Source organism: Coregonus clupeaformis, chromosome 19 (assembly GCF_020615455.1).
Source record: "Coregonus clupeaformis isolate EN_2021a chromosome 19, ASM2061545v1, whole genome shotgun sequence".
Classification (NCBI taxonomy): Eukaryota; Metazoa; Chordata; class Actinopteri; order Salmoniformes; family Salmonidae; genus Coregonus; species Coregonus clupeaformis.
In genome coordinates, this window is record NC_059210.1 from 30,632,097 (window position 1) to 30,656,793 (window position 24,697).

General features: G+C 42.9%; 1 protein-coding gene across 1 annotated transcript; it reads right to left on the bottom strand.

Moving 5' to 3' along the window:
- Positions 1-1,634: 1,634 nt before the first annotated feature.
- LOC121531397 (cation channel sperm-associated protein 2) lies at positions 1,635-24,118 on the bottom strand. Its single transcript, XM_041836635.1, has 13 exons — positions 24,034-24,118; positions 23,710-23,878; positions 23,203-23,376; positions 22,811-22,879; positions 19,965-20,137; positions 12,758-12,919; positions 5,763-5,887; positions 5,282-5,460; positions 4,901-5,000; positions 4,592-4,618; positions 4,349-4,434; positions 2,594-2,752; positions 1,635-1,739 (listed from the first exon to the last, which is right to left on the bottom strand). Exons 1-13 carry the CDS (start codon positions 24,043-24,045, stop codon positions 1,708-1,710), a joined length of 1,467 nt encoding a protein of 488 aa, XP_041692569.1. The 5' UTR covers positions 24,046-24,118; the 3' UTR covers positions 1,635-1,707.
- Between the last annotated feature and the right edge of the window lie 579 nt (positions 24,119-24,697).

A 24,697-nucleotide genomic window follows, 5' to 3' on the forward strand; every position in this document is an offset into this window, starting at 1 on the left:
TTGGCGCTCTGGTACCGCTTGCCATGCGGTAGCAGAGAGAACAGTCTATGACTAGGGTGGCTGGAGTCTTTGACAATTTTGAGGGCCTTCCTCTGACACCGCCTGGTATAGAGGTCCTGGATGGCAGGAAGCTTGGCCCCAGAGATGTACTGGGCCGTACGCACTACCCTCTGTAGTGCCTTGCGGTCGGAGGCCGAGCAGTTGCCATACCAGGCGGTGATGCAACCAGTCAGGATGCTCTCGATGGTGCAGCTGTAGAACCTTTTGAGGATCTGAGGACCCATGCCAAATCTTTTCAGTCTCCTGAGGGGGAATAGGCTTTGTCGTGCCCTCTTCACGACTGTCTTGGTGTGTTTGGACCATAATAGTTTGTTGGTGATGTGGACACCAAGGAACTTGAAGCTCTCAACCTGTTCCACTACAGCCCCGTCGATGAGAATGGGGGCGTGCTCAGTCCTCTTTTTTTCCCTGTAGTCCACAATCATCTCCTATGTCTTGATCACGTTGAGGGAGAGGTTGTTATCCTGGCACCACACGGCCAGGTCTCTGACCTCCTCCCTATAGGCTGTCTCATCGTTGTCGGTGATCAGGCCTACCACTGTTGTGTCGTCAGCAAACTTAATGATGGTGTTGGAGTCGTGCCTGGCCATGCAGTCATGGGTGAACAGGGAGTACAGGAGGGGACTGAGCACGCACCCCTGAGGGGCCCCCGTGTTGAGGATCAGCGTGGCAGATGTGTTGTTACCTACCCTTCTTGACTACATTGAGAGTAACCTCTGTGCTGAGAACTTAATGTAGCCTTCTTTTATAAAAAAATAAAATGGTATTGTCCACCAGCTATTGCATAGGATAGTACCTTGAGTGATGCACATGTCAAAACATTTTGCAGGGGTATTTCATTTTTGTAGTTGTTGCTGTATTTATGTTTTTTTACTGTCAATTATGTTCTGTCTTTATGTCTACTTTTAAAAAACAATAAAAACAATTGCTATTTTTTTATATAAACAATTTTCAAAAGATACGGTTTTGCAGTATAAAGGACTTGCATTATGTTTTATCATTGATAAAAAGTTCAATATAAACAAAAACATTTATGATGTGTAACAATTTTTCCTTTTAAAGTGTTTTTCATGGTTGCAAAAGCGAGGGACGCAAATGCCACCCCATTTCAAGAATGACCCGGATATTAAATATTCCTATTGCTAAGTTTAAGGGCAAAACCTAGGTAATCATTGAAAACTGTTCAACGAGAAAGTAAAGATATGATTCACCCTGACAACAAATGTTTTATTTACCAGATAGGCCTATCTAAGATTGCAGGGAATAATCTTAAGGAGAACTGTGGTGGATTTGGTGCATGACCTCCCAGGGTGCTCACTGACACTGTGTAAGAGTGCCCCCTATTATATATTGGTTGGAACTGTGAGACTATTCAAGTTGACTACTACTAGGAATAAATATATTTGATCTCATAGCCTTAGCCTGGCATCCAAACTGAGGTGAAGTAAAACAACGGTGAGCGCAGCATTCAGTCTGGTTTAACCAGGCTATCATTGGCTCTCTCTGCCCTCCACATCATCTTTAGTTCTCAAGGGTAAACTAGATGACTAATTGAACATGGACACTAACAATACTGGGAAGAAAAAACATGGTTTATTTTCTTCAAAATATGGTGGATCTTCTGAATAGATGTGGGGTCCTGGGATCTTATGAGTCGTGCAGGTTTAGCAAAGCCTGAACTGTGTCAGAGAAGACAGAAAGAGAGGAGGGAGGGAGAGAGAGAGAGAGAGAGAGAGAGCGGAGAGAGAGAGAGAGAGAGAGAGAGAGAGAGAGAGAGAGAGAGAGAGAGAGAGAGAGAGAGAGAGAGAGAGAGAAAACATTTTGACTCAAACATACTGTAGGTCTACTGTGTCTATTAATATCTATGTCCTTCACAATGAGGTTATAAAATGAGGCATACTTATTACATGATTAAGGGACCTGACACAAACACAAGAAACCTATTCAGAAGGGAGCTGTTGTCACAATAGTTCAGACTCATTTCTACTAATCTCGGCTATCAAGACTATTGCAAAGTGCATAGTCTGAAGTGGTTTCCTCTCCCTATCTCATCTCCTTCATCTGCACTCAGTGCCACCTCTAGCCTTCTGGGGGCCCTAAGAGAGATTTGGTCGGGGGGCCCCCACCTCACGAGCAAAACCTTTTAGTGCCCCCCCCTCTTGGCAGTTCAATTCCTGCAATTCTACACATTTTCCCATGGGGTATAGAGAAAGTGTGGCAGTTTTAAAGCAAATTTCCTGCAATTCTACACATATTGCCATGACTTATGCCATGTTCACATGATATCTGTGTGAGAGTGACTAACAAAATCAATGGGGCCCCCTAGTGGCCGCAGGGCCTTACGTGCAGCACGTCGTCCGTATATGAAGAGGAAGCTCTGTTCTCACTGATCAGTGCAGATTTAGGAAAGGAAACAAGGATATTAAGGAAGCCACTTATGACTATTGAGATGCAGCCCTAACCTGACCCCAGTCTCTTCCCCATTTAAATACAGTCCGGTAGGGGACTACTACCACTCTGTGTGATTCCTTACCTGCTAAGTTCTGCAGCCTCTTCCTCTCGTCCAGGTTGTGCTGCAGCATCTCCAGCAGCTCAAAGTACCTGAAAAGGGAGTCCCGTGGCCAGGTGACCTTCTCGTCCTCCTCCTGCTCCTGCATCACCTTCATGTTCTCCTCCACGTACGACTCCCAGTCTAACAGAGGGGGGAATAGGAGGAAACCAGTTAATTAGGGCATGAAACAGAAAATGCTGTAAAACTGTTTGCAGCAGAAAAGGAGTCCAGGTAGATGCTCTTTGTTTCAGTGTGTTTTATGTTTGGTGCCCTATGATGACCCAGATGGTTCAGACTACTCTTTTAGATTGCATCATAGTAATGAGATCTCAGTGTCCAGGGCATGTTGGTATGTTCACTGTAATTCTTAACAGAGTTGATGTCCTGTATCAAATATCATCGCACACTCCAAATGTACTCCCTATGATTTATTGGGTATCACCAACATTTTGGCACACAGCCCAGCTAGCACATTTGGTTCCCTGGAAGTTGTGGGAACGTGTGTTTTTGGTTTCAGATTGGTTTCCAGGAATGGAGCCCTATGTTTCCTGACCGGTTAAACTGAACGTTTTTTTTAAACATTCTTAGAACAAAACCAAACATTCCAGACTGTTCTGGGAACTTTTATTTTTTTTGTTGCAGGGAGATTCTGAGAACATTTTACTCGAGTTTCTGAGAGGTTATATTAACTCTGAGAACAGAAATTATTGTTTATTTGATGGTAATCAAATAACATTCTGAGAACATTCTCTAAATGTTATGAAAGTTGTTATGTTATTATTAAAAGTTTGCTTAAGATTACAGTAGGTTTGATCTTGCACACGCTTAACAAGATAGAGGATTAGAGAGTTTTGTTGACGCTGAGAATGGAATGTATATGTAAATAACATTCTTAGAACATTCTCTGAAAGTTACTTACGTTTTTGTGGTTTTTCTGGAAAGTTTTCTAAATGTTCTGAGAACGGAATTTAGAGCTTATTGATGTTAATGTTCTGGTAACATTTAGAATTCCATTTTTTAGAACATTCCTAGAATATTGCCAAGAACAGACTCTGAAAGTTTTGAGAACATTGCTTAAGTTACGCAATTTTTAAGAATGTTCCCAGAATGTAGTCAAAATATGACATTAAACAGAACCACATGGGAACTTGTGTAGAATATTCTGTACTGAAATTCCCACAGAAGTTCGTTGTTTCTTAAATTTCTCTGAACAATTTAAGAACATTACTTTAAATAGAACCATGAGGAAACCTGTAGGAAATGTTATGCTGAAGTACTGAAATTCCCACAGAAGAACTTTGTTTCTTAACATTGTCTGAACAATTTGAGAACATTCCCAATGTCAAACCATTTGTAGAATGTTCTAAGAAATATTATTAAAAATGTAATTAAATGTAACCATGTGTGAACTTTTAGGAAACGTTCTGTTAAAGTAAGAAATCGTTTTTTTGTCAAGTTCCTTAAATGTGCTGAGAATGTTCCAAAGCCAAGCAACTATCCTGCACCATTCACAGAAAGTTGTGGGAAGGTTGTATGAAAATAACCATAGGACAACCACACACTCAGCTCTAAGAAACATAGGGTTCTTAGAATGTTCTTTATTCTGTGACAAAATAAATTGCTATTTTGTCTCATTCTAGGATCACAAGGAAATGGTCCCTATTCAATGTATGATGAGTATATTACTGTGTCCCAATGGTGGTTAGGTTTTGCACTTTGCGGTTGAAAAGAACCCACCTTTTTCTGGAATATTAGATCTTGTAAACTTTAGTAGATCCTCAGTGGAAAATGACTCTTCACCACCCTCTTCCACTGTGCTCAGCCTAAATGTATATGAATATATTAGACCTAATTTGAACTTTTTTCAATTGGGAATTTAAATTAAATTAATTAAATTGTGTCGACATCAAATTGTTTTATAAATTTTACGATATGACAGGGACGAGAACGTACATTAAAGGGTATTAGAAACGGTCTTACCTGCCAAATTTCGAATGACTTATCCTCCTACAAAAATAAAAGCAAAAACATACATTTTTCAAGGTATTTGTCAAAAGACATTTCAATGACATCAACATATTCTATCTAAACAAAGGTAATATATTGCTTAGTTTCTTCTACTATAACTCTAGATCTCACATATTGGCCCAGAATGTAATGGCGAACATCAACATCAAAGACATTATATCTTGAAAAAGATAATGCGGTTTCATTTCTTTACTGGAACTCTACATCTTATTAGCCAATCACACCGGTCTGAAGAATCCAATAGAACATCTCCACACTCACCTGTTTATGATCTCAGCTTTAAAGAGATCAGCTTTGGCCTGGATCTCGATCTGCTGTACCTCTTTAGAGAGGTCACTCCGGATGGCCTGGAAGTTATTCACTGGATGGACAAAAAGGAAAATCTGAGCAATATTACATTAGGATCCCACTTAGACTGCATGCCCAGTAGTATTTATGCAAGTAGTATGGACTTTGGAATAGTATGATTTAAAACCATTTTATATCAAACTGGCCCTCAAAGTTAGAAAACTTATTTCATTTCCATTTTAATGTGAAATATCTAGATAAAAGATAAAGATCCACAAACAGTCAAGTCTGAGAATATTACAAAAGAAGATGAAATAGATGCTCTTTATCAAAGCATTACGGGGAAGTACCTACCCATAATACCCACAAAGATATTGCGGAATACGAAGGAGCCTATGAGGAGCCAGAGGATGATGTACAGGCCACAGGTGGCTTCGTCCAGTTCTGGAACTTTGCGGGTGTCGGCGAGCAGAGCGTACCAGTGATCCATGGTGAAGAGGATGAAGAGGGTGATGAAGGAGTTGTAGATATCTCTGGGAGAAAATTAAAGTTCATAAAAATCTTCAAAGATGTAACATGACTGTAGGTTTTGTTCCTTAACGGAAATGTATTCTGACTGGTTGGACTCTAACCTTATCTGTAATGTAATATCAAGAGTTTGCATTCTACCCTTGAAGGCCTCTTAAAATGTGTGAGAAAATGTAATGTTTCTCAATGACAACTGTTGTATCACATTAATATCATATTCTCTTCTCATAACTGAGAATGAGAAAAATACTACTGTTAAATACTTCCAAAGAAATCTATCTTTCATATAAGAGTAAATGTCACACACTTAAAGTTCATATTGTAGACCAGGCCCTCGACGTTGGAGCGAGTGTAACTCTCGAACAGGATGACTCCAACCACAGCGAAGATATAAGCAAACACCAGCAGCAGTAAGAAGATGAAGGTCATAGCCTGTAAACACACAGGGATATTATCTTTCAGTAGATTAGAATAAAGGCACTACATAACAGTGGGACAATTTATATGTTCCATGAGGTCACAAAAGGACCACACATATATATGGGTAGGACTAATCAAATCAAATGTATCACATGCGCCGAATTCAACTGGTATAGACTTTACAGTGAAATGCTTGCTTATGAACCTTTCCAAACGATGCAGTTGAAAAAAAGTTTTTACAAAATAAAATTGTAAATAACACGAGGAATAAAATGAAATACACAAGAATGGAGCTATATACAGGGAGTACCAGTACCAGATCAATGTGCAGAGGTATGAGGTATTTGAGGTAAATACACTACATTACCAAAAGTATGTGGACACCTGCTTGTCGAACATCTCATTCCAAAATCATGGGCATTAATATGGAGCTGGTCCCCCCTTTGCTGCTATAACATCATCCACTCTTCTGGGAAGGCTTTCCACTAGATGTTGGAACATTGCTGCGGGGACTTGCTTACATTCAGCCACAAGAGCATTAGTGAGGTTGGGCACTGATGTTGGGCGATTAGGCCTGGCTCGCAGTCTGTGTTCCAAATCAGAGGAACCAAAGGTGTTCGATGGGGTTGAGGTCAGGGCTCTGTGCAGGCCAGTCAAGTTCTTCCCCACCGATCTCGACAAACCATTTCTGTATGGACCTCGCTTTGTGCACGGGGCATTGTCATGCTGAAACACGAAACGGCCTTCCCCGAACTGTTACCACAAAGTTGGGAGCACAGAATAGTCTAGAATGTCATTGTATGCTGTAGCGTTAAGATTTCCCTTCACTGGAACTAAGGGACCTAGCCCGAACCATGAAAAACAGCCCCAGACCATTATTCCTCCTCCACCAAACTTTACAGTTGGCACTATGCATTGGGGCAGGTAGCGTTCTCCTGGCATCTGCCAAACCCAGATTTGTCCGTCGGACTGCCAGATGATGAAGCGTGATTCATCACTCCAGAGAATGCGTTTCCAATGGCGGCGAGCTTTACACCATTCCAGCTGACGCTTGGCATTGCACATGGTGATCTTAGGCTTGTGTGCGGCTGCTCGGCCATGGAAACCCATTTCATGAAGCTCCAGACGAACAGTTCTTGTGCTGACGTTGCTTCCAGAGGCAGTTTGGAACTTGGTAGTGAGTGTTGCAACCGAGGACAGACAATTTTTACACGTTACACGTTTCAGAACTCAGCGGTTCGGTTCTGTGAGCTTGTGTGGCCTACCACTTCGTGGCTGAGCCGTTGTTGCTCCTAGATGTTTCCACTTCACAATAACATCACTTACAGTTGACCGGGGCAGCTCTAGCAGGGCAGAAATTTGACGAACTGACTTGTTGGAAAGGAAGCATCCTATGATGGTACCACGTTGAATGTCACTGAGCTCTTCAGTAAGGCCATTCTACTGCCAATGTTTGTCTATGGAAATGTCATGGCTGTATGCTTGATTTTATACCCATGTCAGCAATGGGTGTGACTGAAATAGCTGAATCCACTAATTTCAAGGGGTGTCCACATACTTTTGTATATATAGTGTATGTACATGAAGGCAAGGTAAAGTGACTAGGCATCCAGATAGATAATAATACGAGTAAAATAGAGTAGAAGTAGCAAATGATTAGTGTTAAAGTGTGTGAGTATGCGTGTGTGTATGTATGTGTGTTTGTGTTGTGTCGGAATGTGTGTGTGTGTGCGTACATATGTGAATATGTGAGGATTTTGTGTGGGAGTGACAGCGTAGTGTGTGCATATGGTATGTACAGTGCTTTCAGACCCCTTGATGTTTTCCACATTTTGTTATGTTACAGCCTTATACTGAAATTGATTAAATACATTTTATTCCTCATCAATCTACACACAATACCCCATAATGACAGTGCAAAAACAGGTTTTTAGAATTTTTGCGAATGTATTACAAATAAAAAACAGAAATACCTTATTTACTAAAGTATTCAGACCCTTTTCTATGAGACACTAAATTGAGCTCAGGTGCATCCTGTTTCCATTGATCACCCTTGAGATGATTCTACAATTTGATTGGAGTCCACCTGTGGTAAATTCAATTGATTGGACATGATTTGGAAAGGCACACACCTGTCTATATAAGGTCCCACAGTTGACAGTGCATGTCAGAGCAAAAACCAAGCCATGAGGTCGAAGGAATTGTCTGTAGAGCTCCGAGACAGGATTGTGTCGAGGCACAGATCTGGGGAAGGGTACCAAAAAATTTCTGCAGTATTGAAGGTCCCCAAGAACACAGCGGCCTCCATCATTCTTAAATGGAAGAAGTTTGGAACCACCAAGACTCTTTCTAGAGCTGGCCGCCCGGCCAAACCGAGCAATCAGTGGAGAAGGGCCTTGGTCAGGGAGGTGACCAAGAACCCGATGGTCACTCTGACAGAGCTCCAGAGTTCCTCTGTGGAGATGGGAGAACCTTCCAGAAGGACAACCATCTCTGCAGCACTCCACCAATCAGGCCTTTATGGTAGAGTGGCCAGACGGAAGCCACTCCTCAGTAAAAGGCACATGACAGCCCGCTTGGAGTTTGCCAAAAGGCACCTAAAGGACTCTCAGACCATGAGAAACAAGATTCTCTGGTCTGATGAAACCAAGATTGAACTCTTTGGCCTGAATGCCAAGCGTCACGTCTGGAGGAAACCTGGCACCATCCCTACGGTGAAGTATGGTGGTGGCAGCATCATGCTGTGGGGATGTTTTTCAGCGGTAGGGACTGGGGGACTAGTCAGGATCGAGGGAAAGTTGAACAGAGCAAAGTACAGAGAGATCCTTGATGAAAACCTGCTCCATTTTATTTTTCATAAATATGCACATATTTCAAGAAAACAGTTTTTGCTTTGTCATTATGGGATATTTAATCCATTTTAGAATAAGGCTGTAACTTAACAAAATGTGGAAAAAGTCAAAGGGTCTGAATACTTTCCGAATGCACTGTATAAAGTCTAGTGAGTGTGCGTAGGGTTAGTGCAAGATAGAGTCAGTGCAGATAGTTAATTGACTATTTAGCAATCTGGCTATTTAGCAGTCTTATGGTTTGGGGGTAGGAACTGTCTCAGAGCCTGTTGGTCCGAGAGCCGATGCTCCAGTACCGTTTGCCGGACGGTAGCAGAGTGAACAGTCTATAGCTTGGGTGGCCTGACTCGTTGTACATTTTTTGGGCATATAAAGGTCCTGGATGGCGGGGAGCTCGGCCCCAGTGATGTACTGGGCTGTCCGCACTACCCTCTGTAGCACTTTGCGGTCAAGGGCGATACAATTGCCATACCAAGCGGTAATGCAGCCAGTCAAGATTTGGACACCAAGGAACTTGAAGCTCTCGACCCGCTCCACAACAGCCCTGTCGATGTGGATGGGGGCGTGCTCTCCACTCTTTCTCCTATAGTCAAAATCAGCTCCTTGGTCTTACAGATGTTGAGGGAGAGGTTGTTGTCCTGGCACCACACTGCTAAATCTCTGACCTGTAGGCTGACTCATCGCCGTCGGTTATCAGGCCTACAACCGTCGTGTCGTCAGCAAACTTGATGATGGTGTTGGAGTCGTGTGCAGCCACGCAGTTGTGGGTGAACAGGGAGTACAGGAGGGGACCCTGTGGGGCCTCTGTGTTAAGGGTCAGTGTGGCGGAGGTGATGTTGCCTAACCTCACCACCTGGGGTCAGCCCGTCAGGAAGTCCAGGATCCAGTTGCAGAGGGAGGGATTCAGTCACAGGGTCCCTAGCTTGGTGATGAGCTTGGAGAGGACTATGGTATTGAACGCTGAGCTGTAGTCTATGAACAGCATTCTCACATAGTTATTTCCCCTCTTGTCCAGGTGGGAGAGGGCAGTATGAAGTGCAATTGAGATTCTGTCATCTGTGGATCTGTTGGGGCGGTATGCGTATTGGAGTGGGTCTAGGGTGTCTGGGATGATCGTTTTGATGTGTGTCATAACCAGGCTTTCAAAGCACAGATGTGAGTGCTACAGGGCGATAGTCATTTAGGCAGGGTACCTTGGAGCTCTTGGGAACAGGGACAATGGTGGTCAGCTTGAAACATGTTGGGATTACAGACTGGGACAAGGAGAGATTGAACATGTCTGTTAAGACACCTGGTCTGCGCATGCTTTGAGAACGCACCCTGGTATTCTATCTGGCCCGGCAGCCTTGTGATTGTTAACTTGTTTAAACGTTTTGCTCACATCGGCCACAGAGAACGAGATCACACAGTCATCCGGGAAAAACAGGGCTTTCACGCAAGGCACAGTGTTATATTCCTCGAAGCGAGCATAAAAGGCATTTAGCTTGTTTGGGAGTTCTGCATTGCTGGGCAACTCATGGCTGGGTTACCCTTTGTAATCCGTTATCGTCTGCAAGCCCTGCCACATACGACGAGCATCATAGCCGGTGTAATAGGATTACACCTTCCTCCTATATTTCTTGTATGCGTCCATGTCCGTGTCCCGTTCCTTATAAGCGGTAGCTCTAGCCTTTAGCTCAGCACGGATATTGCCTGTAATCCATGGTTTTTGGTTTGGATACGTTCTTATAGTCGCTGTGGGGACGACATCGTCTATGCACTTAATTGATGAAGCACGTGACTGTTGTGGTAAACTCCTCAATGTTATCGGTTGAATCCCGGGAACATATCCCAGTCTGTACTAGTAAAACAGTCTTGTAGCCTCGCGTCTACTTCGTCCGACCACTTCCGTATTGAGTGCATCACTGGTACTTCCTATTTGAGTATTTGTTTGTAAACAGGAAGCAGGAGAATGGAGTCATGGTCAGATTTGCGGAAGGGAAGACGAGTGAGGGCCTTGTATGCGTTTCTGTGGACAGAATAAAAGTGGTCTAGAGTTTTAGCGCCTCTAGTGGTGCAAGAGACGTGTTGGTAGAAGTGAGGTAGGACGGTTTTAAGTCTCCCCGTGTTAAAGTCTCCGCCCACCAGAAACACTGCTTCTGGGTGAGCGGTTTCTTGTTTGTTTATGGCCCCATACAGTTCGTTGCGTGCCAGAGTGGTGTTGGCCTGTGGAGGAATGTAGACGGCCGTGATAATTACGGATGAGAACTCTCTTGGTAGATAAAAGGGTCTGCAGCTTACCATGCGGTATTCTATATCAGGTAAGCAAAAGCTTGAGATTTCCTTTACACTTGAAGCAGCACACCAGTTGTTATTTATGAAAAAACACACTCCGCCTCCTTTCGATTTCCCGAAGCCGCTGTCAGATCCTGCTGCTGCATGGAGAATCCACCGAGTACTACGTGCATAGCGTCATCCTCCAGCAAAGTTTCTGTAAGACATATAATATTGCAGCTTTTCAAGTCTCTATAATAGGAGACTCTCGAACGAAGCTCATCCATCTTATTCTCGACATTTGCCAATAGAACAGACCGGAATGCCTTTCAGTTTTCTCTTCGCCTCGTCTCCCGCGTTTACGCCTGCAGCATTTTTGTAGCCCAGGAAACTATAAAATATGTTCCAGTATGAACAGTGGAACAGCTGAGTCAGAGTTGAAGTCGTATTTGAAGTTGAAATCGAGGTTAGTAACTGTCAATCTGATGTCCAGAAGTGCTTGGCAGTCATATGTGATAATAGTATGGCTAGAAGTTGACCATGTGACCTGCCTGAGGCCTCATTTATCAACCGTGTGTAAATTTCTCACAAAAATCTGGCGTACATGGAGAGTCTAGGATTTGCGTGCACAACAAATTATTGGGATTCATCAAACTGTCACACAACATATACGCATGTTTTCATTGATAAATCAAACCCATACCGCCTGAAAAATGCCATCCATTCAACCTTTATGGTGACAAAAACGCCCTCATTTGCTGTATGATTTGGAGATGTTGGAACTGGGCCATGACAGATTTGATCACATTTCTGTAGCGGACGTGGGCAGAGTGTTTAAATCTTTTGCAGTGACTTATTCAAACCAAAAATGCATGCCATCTATAGCGAGTGCCAAACACTGGCTGCACATTCTGCAAGATTGATTGTTCTTTCGAAAAATGTAAAAGTAAATGCTACAGTCCACATTTCTATATGCAAAAGACAAAATATTTTGTTTATCAATACATTATTGTGTTTCTATCTCTGAGATTACAGGCCATGATGTCACGCTCTTATCACACAATTATTTTAAAATCAAATGTTATTAATACAACGGGTGTACACCTTACAGTGAAATGCTTACTTACAAGCCCTTAACCAACAATGCAGTTTTAAGAAAAATAAGTGTTAAGAAAGTATTTACTCAAATAAACTGAAGAAAGAAAGAAAAAGAAAAAGAAAAAAGAAAAAAAGAAAAATAACACATCATTAAAGAGCAACAATAAAATTACAGTAACAAGGCTATATACAGGCTACTATTTACTTATTTACTATTTACTTTCGAGCTTGGGTATTGAATGAGCGATGGATAAAAAGTTAGCCTAATTTGTTGTGTAGCGGAAATAAACAGAAAAGGAGAGACGTCCTGCAATATGATTATGATTTAGGCCTACAGTTGAAGTTGGACGTTTACATATACCTTATCCAAAGACATTTAGTGTAGGCATTTGAGTGTAGGCCTGAGCTGAGCTGTACATGAGATACTCATACTTTCCTGTCAAGTTCAAATTGATAAATGCCAACCTTTGCGTGAAAACTGGCGCACAAGGTGTATAGTCCTTTTTGTGCACATGCACCTTTGAGAAATGTGTAATTAATGTTTGTCCTACTCCCAAAGTCTATGTCACTCAGTCTCTAACTTCACAATAAATGATGACACCAATACAGTGGGTGTGTAAAACTGTTGGATCCACAAAAATAGAATAATAACTATACTGTATTTCTACGGTTGGTTCCCTACCTTGAAAGCTTTGGAGATGGCCAACACGATAAGGCGAATCTGCCTGAACTTGGAGATAATTTTCAGGGAGCGGAGGATACGGAACTTCTTCAGGAGTGACACAATCTCCAAGTCATCAGTGTCCACCCCTTTGAAGACCTTCACGATCTCTGGTATAACAGACTGTGGGAGGAGAGAGGTAACTTGAGTACTGTAACTGGGATTTGGACTTCCGCAGTAATGTCATTCAAACAGTTCATCTGTATCGGCCAATGCCTATCGTCTCCAGGTATTTCTAAATGTCTATGAATTGCAAATACTATGTATGTATGTATGTATGTATGTATGTTGTGATGTCACGAGAGGCTACACAGCTTTCAGCGGGATTGCTCAAGTAGTGCAAGGAGACCAGGTTCAATCAAAACAAGGATTTTATTAAAGGTCTTGGGAAACTAACGAAAGTATAACACAATTCTGTTCTCTTGTGGCTCTTAAGGGTTAACAGTTCAGGGATGTCTCTTCCACATCCAAAATCATAACTCTCCCTCGCTCAAATAACTTTTCCCCAGTCTTACTGTATTCCACGTTGCAGCTAGTGGCCAACCCAGCAAAACGTCCCTTCCAAATGTCCCACACGTATTTCCACAGGTGCATATATCCAAAGGTGAGTATTTCCCAAAGGTAAGTATCTCCAAATCCTTATATTCCTCATGGAAGTGGACGTGCAGCACTCTTGTCCTCCAGAGAGCCCAGCTTGGAGACCGTGTCTCTTCCCTTCCCAAACCTTCAGCTCATCAGCTCCTCATTTGTTTCAGCTGCGTGGGAAGATTGGCCATAGAGGGGTGGAGTTCCCGACCATACCAGCAGATGGAGCCATAGCTGTCTGGGTTTGCAGCCACCTCAGGGGGATGTAACGTCCCTCCAGGACACAGCCTCTCGTGACATCACACATCCCCCTCCTCGGGACCGACGTCCTCGTCGGGGTAAAGGCAGCGAAGAAGGCATCACGCCGGGAGAGGGCGTCCGCATTGCCGTGGTGCTTGCCAGACTGCTCTCTCTTCAACTCCTCCAACTCTAGGACCAGGGACTCAGCCTCCTGTTGTCGCTCCTTGAGTTTCTTACTGAACGCATCAGCCTTGGTTTTAGCAGAGTTTAGCTTCTGTTGAGCAGCTTTCAGTTCCTTCTCTCTCTCTGCCTCCGCATTCTTCATCTTGTTCTCCAACACCTTGTACTTCTCCTCTGCCTTCTTCTGGACCTCCTTACTACTGCGCAGGGTCTCCTCACACTCCTCGATGGTCCTGCGCAGCCTCTCCAGCTCCTCCTGTTGCTTAGGGAAGGAGCTCTGTTGGAGTTTAGCCTGGAGGATATCTAACTCTTCTGTCTTCATGTCTAACTGTTGCTTTAACAAACGATACCTCTCAGCGGTCCCCTTCAGACCAGACAGTTCTTTGTCCAGATTCTGTAGCTCCGTCTCTGTGTCGGTCTGGGCACCTGCCATCCCTATCAGAGCCCGGGCGGGAGTGAGTAACTCGGAGGATTGCACCGGAGCCTTCCCAGGATGAGTCTTGCCTCTCCGTTTCCGAGGTACTCGGGTTATCCTCTCCTGAGACTCTCTCCAGAGTGGGTAAAAGGCTGGGCAGTCTCGTCCAATTAGGACAGGGACGGGGAGGGAATCAACCACCCCCGCCGTCGTGTGTATGGTTCCCCGTGTGCTGGTCATTGTAAGTTCAGTAATGGGGTATTCTCTGGTGTCCCCATGGACACAGGAAACTGGGAGGACTTTCCCCGGGGTCAGACACGTTGGGCCCACCAAATCCTTACGCACCAGGGTGGCCCGGCTACCAGAATCCAGTAAGGCCTCCACATCATGGTGATTCACAGTTACCGGGCAGGTGGGGGGGTCGATCTGGGCCGCCATCTACGACTCCCAAGAGCGAGGCAAAACGGTGTGTGGGTGCTGAGCTGGAGGACTCCGCAGTGGGCATAGGTTCATCGGCTGGTTTCCCACACTGCCAGGAGATATGTCCCATCTCCCCACACCGGTAACACTGTCGAAGTTTCCCCCTCCTGGTGTACTCTTCTTGGACCCGCCTGGTTTCTGGCTCCCCCTGGAGCCGGGATAAGTCCTGACGTGGCTGGGTTCGAGACCTTGGGGGTCCTTTGGACGGGTTCTTCCCATTTGTGGTGGGGGCCGCACTCCTGGAGTCTTTTCGGGAAGCATTCAGCATCTCCGCTGTGGCCTGGTACTTTTCCACAGCTTCCACGGTCAGATCAGCCGTGGTCAAGGCCTGTTGACTGATGAACCGTTTTGCCTCATAAGGCAGGGCGCGTAGGTAACGATCCACCACAACGGCCTCCACCACCGCCGCTGCTGTATTCCTCTGCGGATCCAGCCATTTCCTTGCGATTCGGACAAGTTCATGCATCTGCGCCCGAGGAGGTTGGTCTGGTTGGAAGGTCCAGCTGTGAAAGCGCTGGGCCATACCAAACTTTGTGAGTCCATATCTGCTGAGGATCTCAGACTTCAGGGCATCATAGTCAGTAACCTGGTCAGGGCCCAGGTCCCGGACAGCATTCAGCGATTCCCCGGTTAGAAAGGGGGCTAACAGACCAACCCACTGTTGCTTGGGCCAGGCTTCCCTAGTGGCCGTGGCCTCAAATGCATGCAGGTATGCCTCAATGTCATCGGTAGCTCCCATCTTAGATATAAAGTCACTTGCCTTTATTGGGCGGGTATTTTGGACAACCATCTGTCTCTGCAACTGCAATTCCTCTGCCTTCAGAAGGTTGGCTTTCTTTTGCTCCTCCAAGAGAGCCACGTTTGCTTGCATCTGGGCTTGCTGGCCAGCAACAAGGGCTTTCAATATGTCCTCCATTTCAGTCGGGCGGGGAGCCTATGGCCAACTTGGAAAACTGGGTGATCAAACCTTCGGTATCCTCCTCTGACATGCACTATTAACGCTTGAGCGTGCCCGTATTCTCCACCATCTGTGATGTCACGAGAGGCTACACAGCTTTCAGCGGGATTGCTCAAGTAGTGCAAGGAGACCAGGTTCAATCAAAACAAGGATTTTATTAAAGGTCTTGGGAAACTAACGAAAGTATAACACAATTCTGTTCTCTTGTGGCTCTTAAGGGTTAACAGTTCAGGGATGTCTCTTCCACATCCAAAATCATAACTCTCCCTCGCTCAAATAACTTTTCCCCAGTCTTACTGTATTCCACGTTGCAGCTAGTGGCCAACCCAGCAAAACGTCCTTCCAAATGTCCCACACGTATTTCCACAGGTGCATATATCCAAAGGTGAGTATTTCCCAAAGGTAAGTATCTCCAAATCCTTATATTCCTCATGGAAGTGGACGTGCAGCACTCTTGTCCTCCAGAGAGCCCAGCTTGGAGACCGTGTCTCTTCCCTTCCCAAACCTTCAGCTCATCAGCTCCTCATTTGTTTCAGCTGCGTGGGAAGATTGGCCATAGAGGGGTGGAGTTCCCGACCATACCAGCAGATGGAGCCATAGCTGTCTGGGTTTGCAGCCACCTCAGGGGGATGTAACGTCCCTCCAGGACACAGCCTCTCGTGACATCACAATGTATGTATGTATGTATGTATGTATGTACAGTGCCTCCAGAAAGTATTCATACCCATTAACTGATTCCACATTTCAAAATGGATTAAATATATATTTTTTCTCACCCATCTACACAAAATACCCCATAATGACAAAGTGAAAACATGTTTTTAGAAAGTGTTGCACATTTATTGAAAATGAAATACAGAGATATATAATTTACACTGCTCAAAAAAATAAAGGGAACACTTAAACAACACAATGTAACTCCAAGTCAATCACACTTCTGTGAAATCAAACTGTCCACTTAGGAAGCAACACTGATTGACAATACATTTCACATGCTGTTGTGCAAATGGAATAGACAACAGGTGGAAATTATAGGCAATTAGCAAGACACCCCCAATAAAGGACTGGTTTTGCAGGTGGTGACCACAGACCACTTCTCAGTTCCTATGCTTCCTGGCTGATGTTTTGGTCACTTTTGAATGCTGGCGGTGCTTTCACTCTAGTGGTAGCATGAGACGGAGTCTACAACCCACACAAGTGGCTCAGGTAGTGCAGCTCATCCAGGATGGCACATCAATGCGAGCTGTGGCAAGAAGGTTTGCTGTGTCTGTCAGCGTAGTGTCCAGAGCATGGAGGCGCTACCAGGAGACAGGCCAGTACATCAGGAGACGTGGAGGAGGCCGTAGGAGGGCAACAACCCAGCAGCAGGACCGCTACCTCCGCCTTTGTGCAAGGAGGCGCAGGAGGAGCACTGCCAGAGCCCTGCAAAATGACCTCCAGCAGGCCACAAATGTGCATGTGTCTGCTCAAACGGTCAGAAACAGACTCCATGAGGGTGGTATGAGGGCCCCAAGTCTACAGGTGGGGGTTGTGCTTACAGCCCAACACAGTGCAGGACGTTTGGCATTTGCCAGAGAACACCAAGATTGGCAAATTCGCCACTGGCGCCCTGTGCTCTTCACAGATGAAAGCAGGTTCACACTGAGCACATGTGACAGACGTGACAGAGTCTGGAGATGCCGTAGAGAACGTTCTGCTGCCTGCAACATCCTCCAGCATGACCGGTTTGGCGGTGGGTCAGTCATGGTGTGGGGTGGCATTTCTTTGGGGGGCTGCACAGCCCTCCATGTGCTCACCAGAGGTAGCCTGACTGCCATTAGGTACCGAGATGAGATCCTCAGACCCCTTGTGAGACCATATGCTGGTGCGGTTGGCCCTGGGTTCCTCCTAATGCAAGACAATGCTAGACCTCATGTGGCTGGAGTGTGTCAGCAGTTCCTGCAAGAGGAAGGCATTGATGCTATGGACTGGCCCGCCCGTTCCCCAGACCTGAATCCAATTGAGCATATCTGGGACATCATGTCTCACTCCATCCACCAACGCCACGTTGCACCACAGACTGTCCAGGAGTTGGCAGATGCTTTAGTCCAGGTCTGGGAGGAGATCCCTCAGGAGACCATCCGCCACCTCATCAGGAGCATGCCCAGGCGTTGTAGGGAGGTCATACAGGCACGTGGAGGCCACACACACTACTGAGCCTCATTTTGACTTGTTTTAAGGACATTACATCAAAGTTGGATCAGCCTGTAGTGTGGTTTTCCACTTTAATTTTGAGGGTGACTCCAAATCCAGACCTCCATGGGTTGATAAATTTGATTTCCATTGATAATTTTTGTGTGATTTTGTTGTCAGCACATTCAACTATGTAAAGAAAAAAGTATTTAATAAGATTATTTCATTCATTCAGATCTAGGATGTGTTGTTTAAGTGTTCCCTTTATTTTTTTGAGCAGTGTACATATGTATTCACACCCCTGAGTCAATACATGTTAGAATCACCCTTGGCAGCAATAAGTCTTTCTGGGTAAGTCTCTAAGAGCTTTGCACACCTGGATTGTAAAATATTTGCCATTATTATTTAAAAAAATATTCAAGCTCTGTCAAATTGGTTGTTGATCATTGCTAGACAGCCATTTTCAAGTCTTGCCATAGATTTCCAAGCCGATTTAAGTCAAAACTGTAACTCGGCCACATTCACTGTCTTCTTGGTAAGCAACTCCAGTGTAGATTTGGGCTTGTGTTTTAGGATATTGTCCTGCTGAAAGGTGAATTAATCTCCCATTGTCTGGTGGAAAGCAGACTGAACCAGGTTTTCCTCTAGGATTCCTCTAGCATTCTGTTTATTTTTTATTCTGAAAAACTCCCCAGTCCTTAACGATTACAAGCATACCCATAACATGATGCAGCCACCACTATGCTTGAAAATATGGAGAGTGGTACTCAGTAATGTGTTATATTGGATTTTCCCCAAACATAACGCTTCGTATTCAGGACAAAAGGTTAATTGCTTTGCCACAATTTTTGAAGTATTACTTTAGTGCCTTGTTGCAAACAGGATGCATATTTTGGAATATTTTTATTCTGTACAGGCTTCCTTCTTTTCACTCTGTCAATTAGGTTGGTATATGCTGTTGATCCATCCTCAGTTTTCTCCTACAACAGCCATTAAACTCTGTAACTGTTTCAAAGTCACTATTGGTCTCATGGTGAAATCCCAGAGTGGTTTAATTCCTCTCCGGCAACTGAGTTAGGAAGGACGCCTGTATCTTTGTAGTGACTGGGTGTATTGATACACCATCCAAAGTGTAATTAATAACTTCACCATGCTCAAAGGGATATTATATATTATTATTTTTTACCCATCTACCAATAGGTGCCCTTCTTTGCGAGGCATTGGAAAACCTCCCTGGTCTTTGTGGTTGAATCTGTGTTTAAAATTCACTGCTTGACTGAGGGACCTTACAGATAATTGTATGTGTGGGGTACATAGATGAGGAGTTCATTCCAAAATCATGTTAAATACTATTATTGCACACAGAGTGAGTCCATGCAACTTATTATGTGACTTGTTAAGCACATTCTTACTCCTTAAACGTATTTAGGCTTGCCATAACAAAGGGGTTAAATACTTTTCATTTTATATTAATTTTAAAAAATGTCTAAAAACATAATTCTACTTTGACATGATGGGATATCGTGTGTAGGCGAGTGACACACAGTCTCAATGTAATCAATTTTAAATTCAGGCTGTAACACAACAAAATGCGGAAAATGTCAAGGGTGTTTTGAATACTTTCTGAAGGCACTGTAAAGTGCATTCGGAAAGTATTCAGACCCCTTGACTTTTTCCGCATTTTGTTAAGTTACAACCTTATTCTAAAATGTATTACATCGTTTTTTCCCCATCAATCTACACACAGTACCCCATAATGACAAATCAACAATAGGTTTTTAGAGTATGCCAAGAGCGTGCAAAGCTGTCATCAAGGCAAAGGGTGGCTACTTTGAAGAATCTAAAATCTAAAATATATTTTGATTTGTTTAACACTTTTTTGGTTACGACATGATTCCAAATGTGTTATTTCATAGTTTTGATGTCTTCACTCTTATTCTACAATGTAGAAAATAGTAAAAATAAAGAAAAAATGAGTAGGTGTGTCCAAACTTTTGACTGGTACTGTACATAATGCATAGGCCTATGTGTAGGTTTGTATTTATTTATTTATGTGTATCTATCTATCTACATCACATCTACAGTACATTCACATCGAGAGAACTCGCTATTCAATTCTTTGCTGGTTTGACTCTTACCAGCATTGTAACAGCAAAATCAAAGATATTCCAGGTGCTTTTCCAGAAGTTCCAGAAGTTGTCCAACCACTTCAGTAGGATCTCCAGGAAGAAGATGGCCAGGATGCTCCAGTCCAACATTTCCAGAACCAGCTTCACAATCTCCAGCTTGGGGTCCATGTTGTCAAACACCTCTGGGGCAGAAAGAATAATCAGGTTGCCAGGTCTACGTCTAGTCCAGCCAACAACAAGCAATGAGTTGGCTAAAGCAAAGACAGATCATCTGCAGACCTTAGAATAGATTTTGAAGCTAGGAAAGTTCTAAGCTGAGTGTTGATTAAAAAAAAAAAAAAAATTGCCAGGCAAAATAGTTTAGAGATTGGGGGATAGTTATTCATGTTGGAGGGGTCACCACCCACCTTTGAGAGGCTGCACATGGGCAGCCTTCCAAACCCTAGGGATAGCACCTGAGATAATTGTCAGGTTAAAAATGTTTCAATGATTCTGCAATCAGGGTAGCAGAAAGATGCAGCAAGAAAGGATTAAGAAAATCAGCCCCAGTGGATTTTTTTAAACATGAATCTTAAACAAGGCGTCTAGCACATCTCAAGTAGAAAGTTGTTGAAATTAAAACAAAGATTCACTAGATGTTGACTGATCTCCCATCGAGCCAACTAGAGGCTGGGAGAGGGGAGAGCAGTCGACCGACTGAGCAGGGTCAGTTACAGTGATGTAAAGTACTTAAGTAAAAATACTTGAAAGTACTACTTAAGTAGTTTTTTTGGGTATCTGTACTTTACTTTACTATTTGTATTTTTGACAACTTTATACTTTTACTTCAGTACATTCCTAAAGAAAAGTATGTACTTTTTACTCCATACATTTTCCCTGACACCCAAAAGTACTCATTACATTTTGAATGCTAAGCAGGACAGGAAAATTGTCTACAGGTCCCCTGTAGCTCAGTTGATAGAGCATGGCGCTTGCAACGCCAGGGTTGTGGGTTCATTTCCCACGGGGGGCCAGTATGGAAATGTATGCACTCACTAACTGTAAGTCGCTCTGAATAAGAGTGTCTGCTAAATGACTAAAATGTCAATGTAAAATGTAAATGTCTAATTAACACACTTATCAAGAGAACATCCCTGGTCATCCCTACTGCCTCTGATCTGGAGGACTCACTAAACACATGCTTCATTTGTAAATTATGTCTAAGGGTTGGAGTGTGCCCCTGTCTATCCGTAAATTAAATAAACAAGAAATGGTGCCATCTGGTTTGCTTAATTCAAGGAATGTGAAATGATTTATACTTTTACTTTTGATACTTAAGTCTATTTTAGCAATAACATTTACTTTTGATACTTAAGTATATTTAAAACCAAATACTTTTAGACTTTTACTCAAGTAGAATTTTACTGGGTGACTTTTACTTTTACACATTTTCTATTAAGGTATCTTTACTTTTACTCAAGTATGACAATTGGGTACTTTTTCCACCACTGGTCAGTTAAACCACAATTTCTTTCAAATAAAAAGCCTGCTGAGATTAAAAGCATCACTTAACTAATTTTTTCTCAGTAATGACGCCAGTCTGACACAACTTGCTTAGGCAGGGAAGGAGAGGAATTTCCACATTCCACTGTTTTTCAAAATGTTTACGGATCATCAGCAGAGTCTGAGATAGAATTTACAAAGTAGCTTGATTGAGCGTTCTTAATTGAGAAGGTGTATCTATTTCTCAATTGCCTGAAATGCTGCCAATCAGCTACTGAGTCAGTTTGTCAGCCAGAGATATAAAAATAGATTAAAAAAGTTATAGAGCCAGTTCAGGTTCAGGCATGTAGCTGATAGAGGAAAGCTCAGAGAAAAACATACAGTATCTTGAAGAGACACTTGGGGAAAGAAGTTTTTTTGTTTAGTATCTCTAATGTGTGCAATGATCACTGATGTCATTAGCAAAACACCACTTGATAAGTACTTGTGGGAGCTATTTGTCAAAATTCGGTTAATCAGCGAGGACTTTGCTGGGTTTCTTACATTACTCTGTGTAGGTTTGGAGATTAGTTGAGTCAGGTTATAGTCAAGAAAAATATTATTCAAATGATCGGAGGCCGGGTTAAGCCAATCCAGGTTAAAATCTTCTAACATAACTAATTCAGAGTACATAAAAGGTTTTAAATACTCCGAAATAGTACCAACAGCATCCGCCAGTGCAGCAGGAGGGCAGTAAATCCCTGCTACAAACAAATGAGTATTTTGGCATAAAGCCACATCTATAACCAAACACTCAAACTTTTTGAGGATAGTGACATTTAGAGAACAAGATCCCACGTGTTTATTTCACATGTATAGCGACCCCTCACTCTTTTTTCAGTATATCACACCTGAAGATGTTGTAATCACCTATTCCAATGTCCTTATTCAGAATCAAACCATTGAGCCAGGTCTTTGTGAGAACCAGAATATCAGGGCTTGTGTCATGCACCCAGAAATGAAGAAGGTCCATCTTTGACATGACGTTTATGTGCAACAGTCCAGCCGGCCTGACAGAGTTATTGCCGGAATGACAGTGGTATTCAGGGGAGTTAGAGGAACATAAATTAGGTTACTTACATTGACCACCCATTTCTAAGGGAAATAACATGCTTTCCATGTCCTTTGTTGCTAATTATGACAGGGAGGACTGGAACACTAACAGACATTGAAATATAGTAGGCATTCAAGCTATGTAGTGAAACATCTTATGGCGTTAAAAATTCCAGTCAAAGCTCATAGACCCGGCAGTGGAAATGTGGGGATAAAATGCTTTACAAATGTTAATGATTATTTGACAGTGAATTGATATGAGAGACTTTGATATGTTTTACCTGCTTGTATCTCCAATACAATGGTGTTCAGAATGATGAGGATGATAATGATATTCGTAAATATTTTACCTTAGGAATTCTGTCAAGGTTGCATATCATACAGTGTACAGTAAACAGTACACTTGAAAGGAATATGTGCAAAGTTCTTTCTTGAGACAACACTTGTTCACCTGTAATGTTCCTATGAATAATCATGAAAAACGTTGGAAAACTCTTGAGCCCACCAAAAATAAAATAATACATACATGAGTCTCAAATACATCACCATAGTAGAACCCCCCCCCCCCAAAAAAAAAATAATAATGAAAAATGTCATTGCAATTCCATGACATTTCCAGTACAACTAAAACCCAAGGCTTTGGTTTTCCATTCAGGACTGGGTGTAAGGATACTCTCTAGAATCCAGTGAGCAAACATGTTCAAGGGCGGATAGTTGACATGGCGGTTCTCCAGTCGTCCCTGGCGACGGCGTTCCATGGTGATGGTGCTGCCCCTCTGGGGGGAGATCTCGAAGCGCACCAGCTGGTGTGTGTCCTTCCCCATCAGACTGGTGTAGTTCTCCTCGTCTGTCACACACACACACACACACACACACACACACACACACACACACAGAGAGAGACAGACAGACACACACACACGATAAGCAACCTTGTTATTTAGCAATGTCTTCTTAAAAACAATTCACACGATAAAATCACAGTATTCCTGTGTTGTAAAGTGTAGGCCAAGCAGGACCATCAGGTCTAAGCAGTTGAGCCTATCAGTTGTAGTGTGTAATCATCTCAAGTAAACATACTTCCACAAATCTCTTCACAGACAAACACCTCTAATCTCAAAACACTCGAGGCCGGTCTCATTCTGACCAAATAGGAAGCTATGTCATTACTGTGGGCTACCTAAAACATCATTGGTGCAGTATTTGGGGCTTCCTCTCTGCTCCTCCTGTAACTGGTCCAGCAGATAGAAGCTCTGGATGAGTTTGGACCTGACCATCTCCGCTCTGGGAAGGAACTTCTCTTTGGTTGACTTGCCCCTCTCATTATGGCTGTTGTAGGAGGGGGGTTCCTGGGAAATTCCATGCAAGTTATCAGAAAACTGCAATTGTTGTCAGTGATTAGACCCTGAATTTACAGTAAAGTTTTAAAAGAATGCCATTAATATGACAATTTGGATAGCCATAAGTTCACAACATGAAACAGTCTTGTTAAGTTATTACTTACCTGTGTCCCCATTTGTCTGTATGAATTTTGTTCAGCTAAGCAAAACGAAAGCAGTTTGACATGATTTCACCTAAGCAGTTTGACATGACTGAACTGTTCCTTTCAACAGAACACAAATTTGTCATAAATCGAAATGGTATTTTACTATGTGTGACGTCACAATAGTATAACGTTCTAGAACAAAATCTCTCACCTGTTATGCCATTATTACATCGTTCATCAAAACGTGTTTGGTGTTGTCTGTACTTCATAAATCAATCAACTTTGTCAAGCTCTTAGTTTAAAATACTGTAGTGATTAATAAATGTAAGGTATTGTCTCATCTGATATTATATTATTATTATTATTATACAGAACATTTTTGTTTGGAAAGAAAAACACAATTTATCAATAGTAATGAATATGCAATGAATATTATAATAATACTAATTTAATATCTGTAATTTTATATTTTTCCCCCAACAAAGTGTGTTATACTGTATTTAGATTAATTGAACTCAGTGATCAATATCATTTTTTCGATTCAAGTATGATAAAAGAGATGGATGGGGATTGGTCGTGGTGGGTGCACCCAGTGAGCAAGGAAATCATGTGTGCCTGACTCTTATTGGCTGATTCAGACAGTATGACGCTGTTCAAAATCCAATGGTGAGATGCCACACTT

What these genes read in the sequence shown, in the direction of transcription:
- LOC121531397 (XM_041836635.1), bottom strand. An exon ending in CTGCACCAATGATGTTTTAG is followed by an intron (nt 23,377 to 23,709) that starts GTAGCCCACAGT and finishes TGTGTGTGACAG; the next exon opens with ACGAGGAGAACTACACCAGT. An exon ending in ATCTAATATTCCAGAAAAAG is followed by an intron (nt 2,753 to 4,348) that starts GTGGGTTCTTTT and finishes CCCCTCTGTTAG; the next exon opens with ACTGGGAGTCGTACGTGGAG.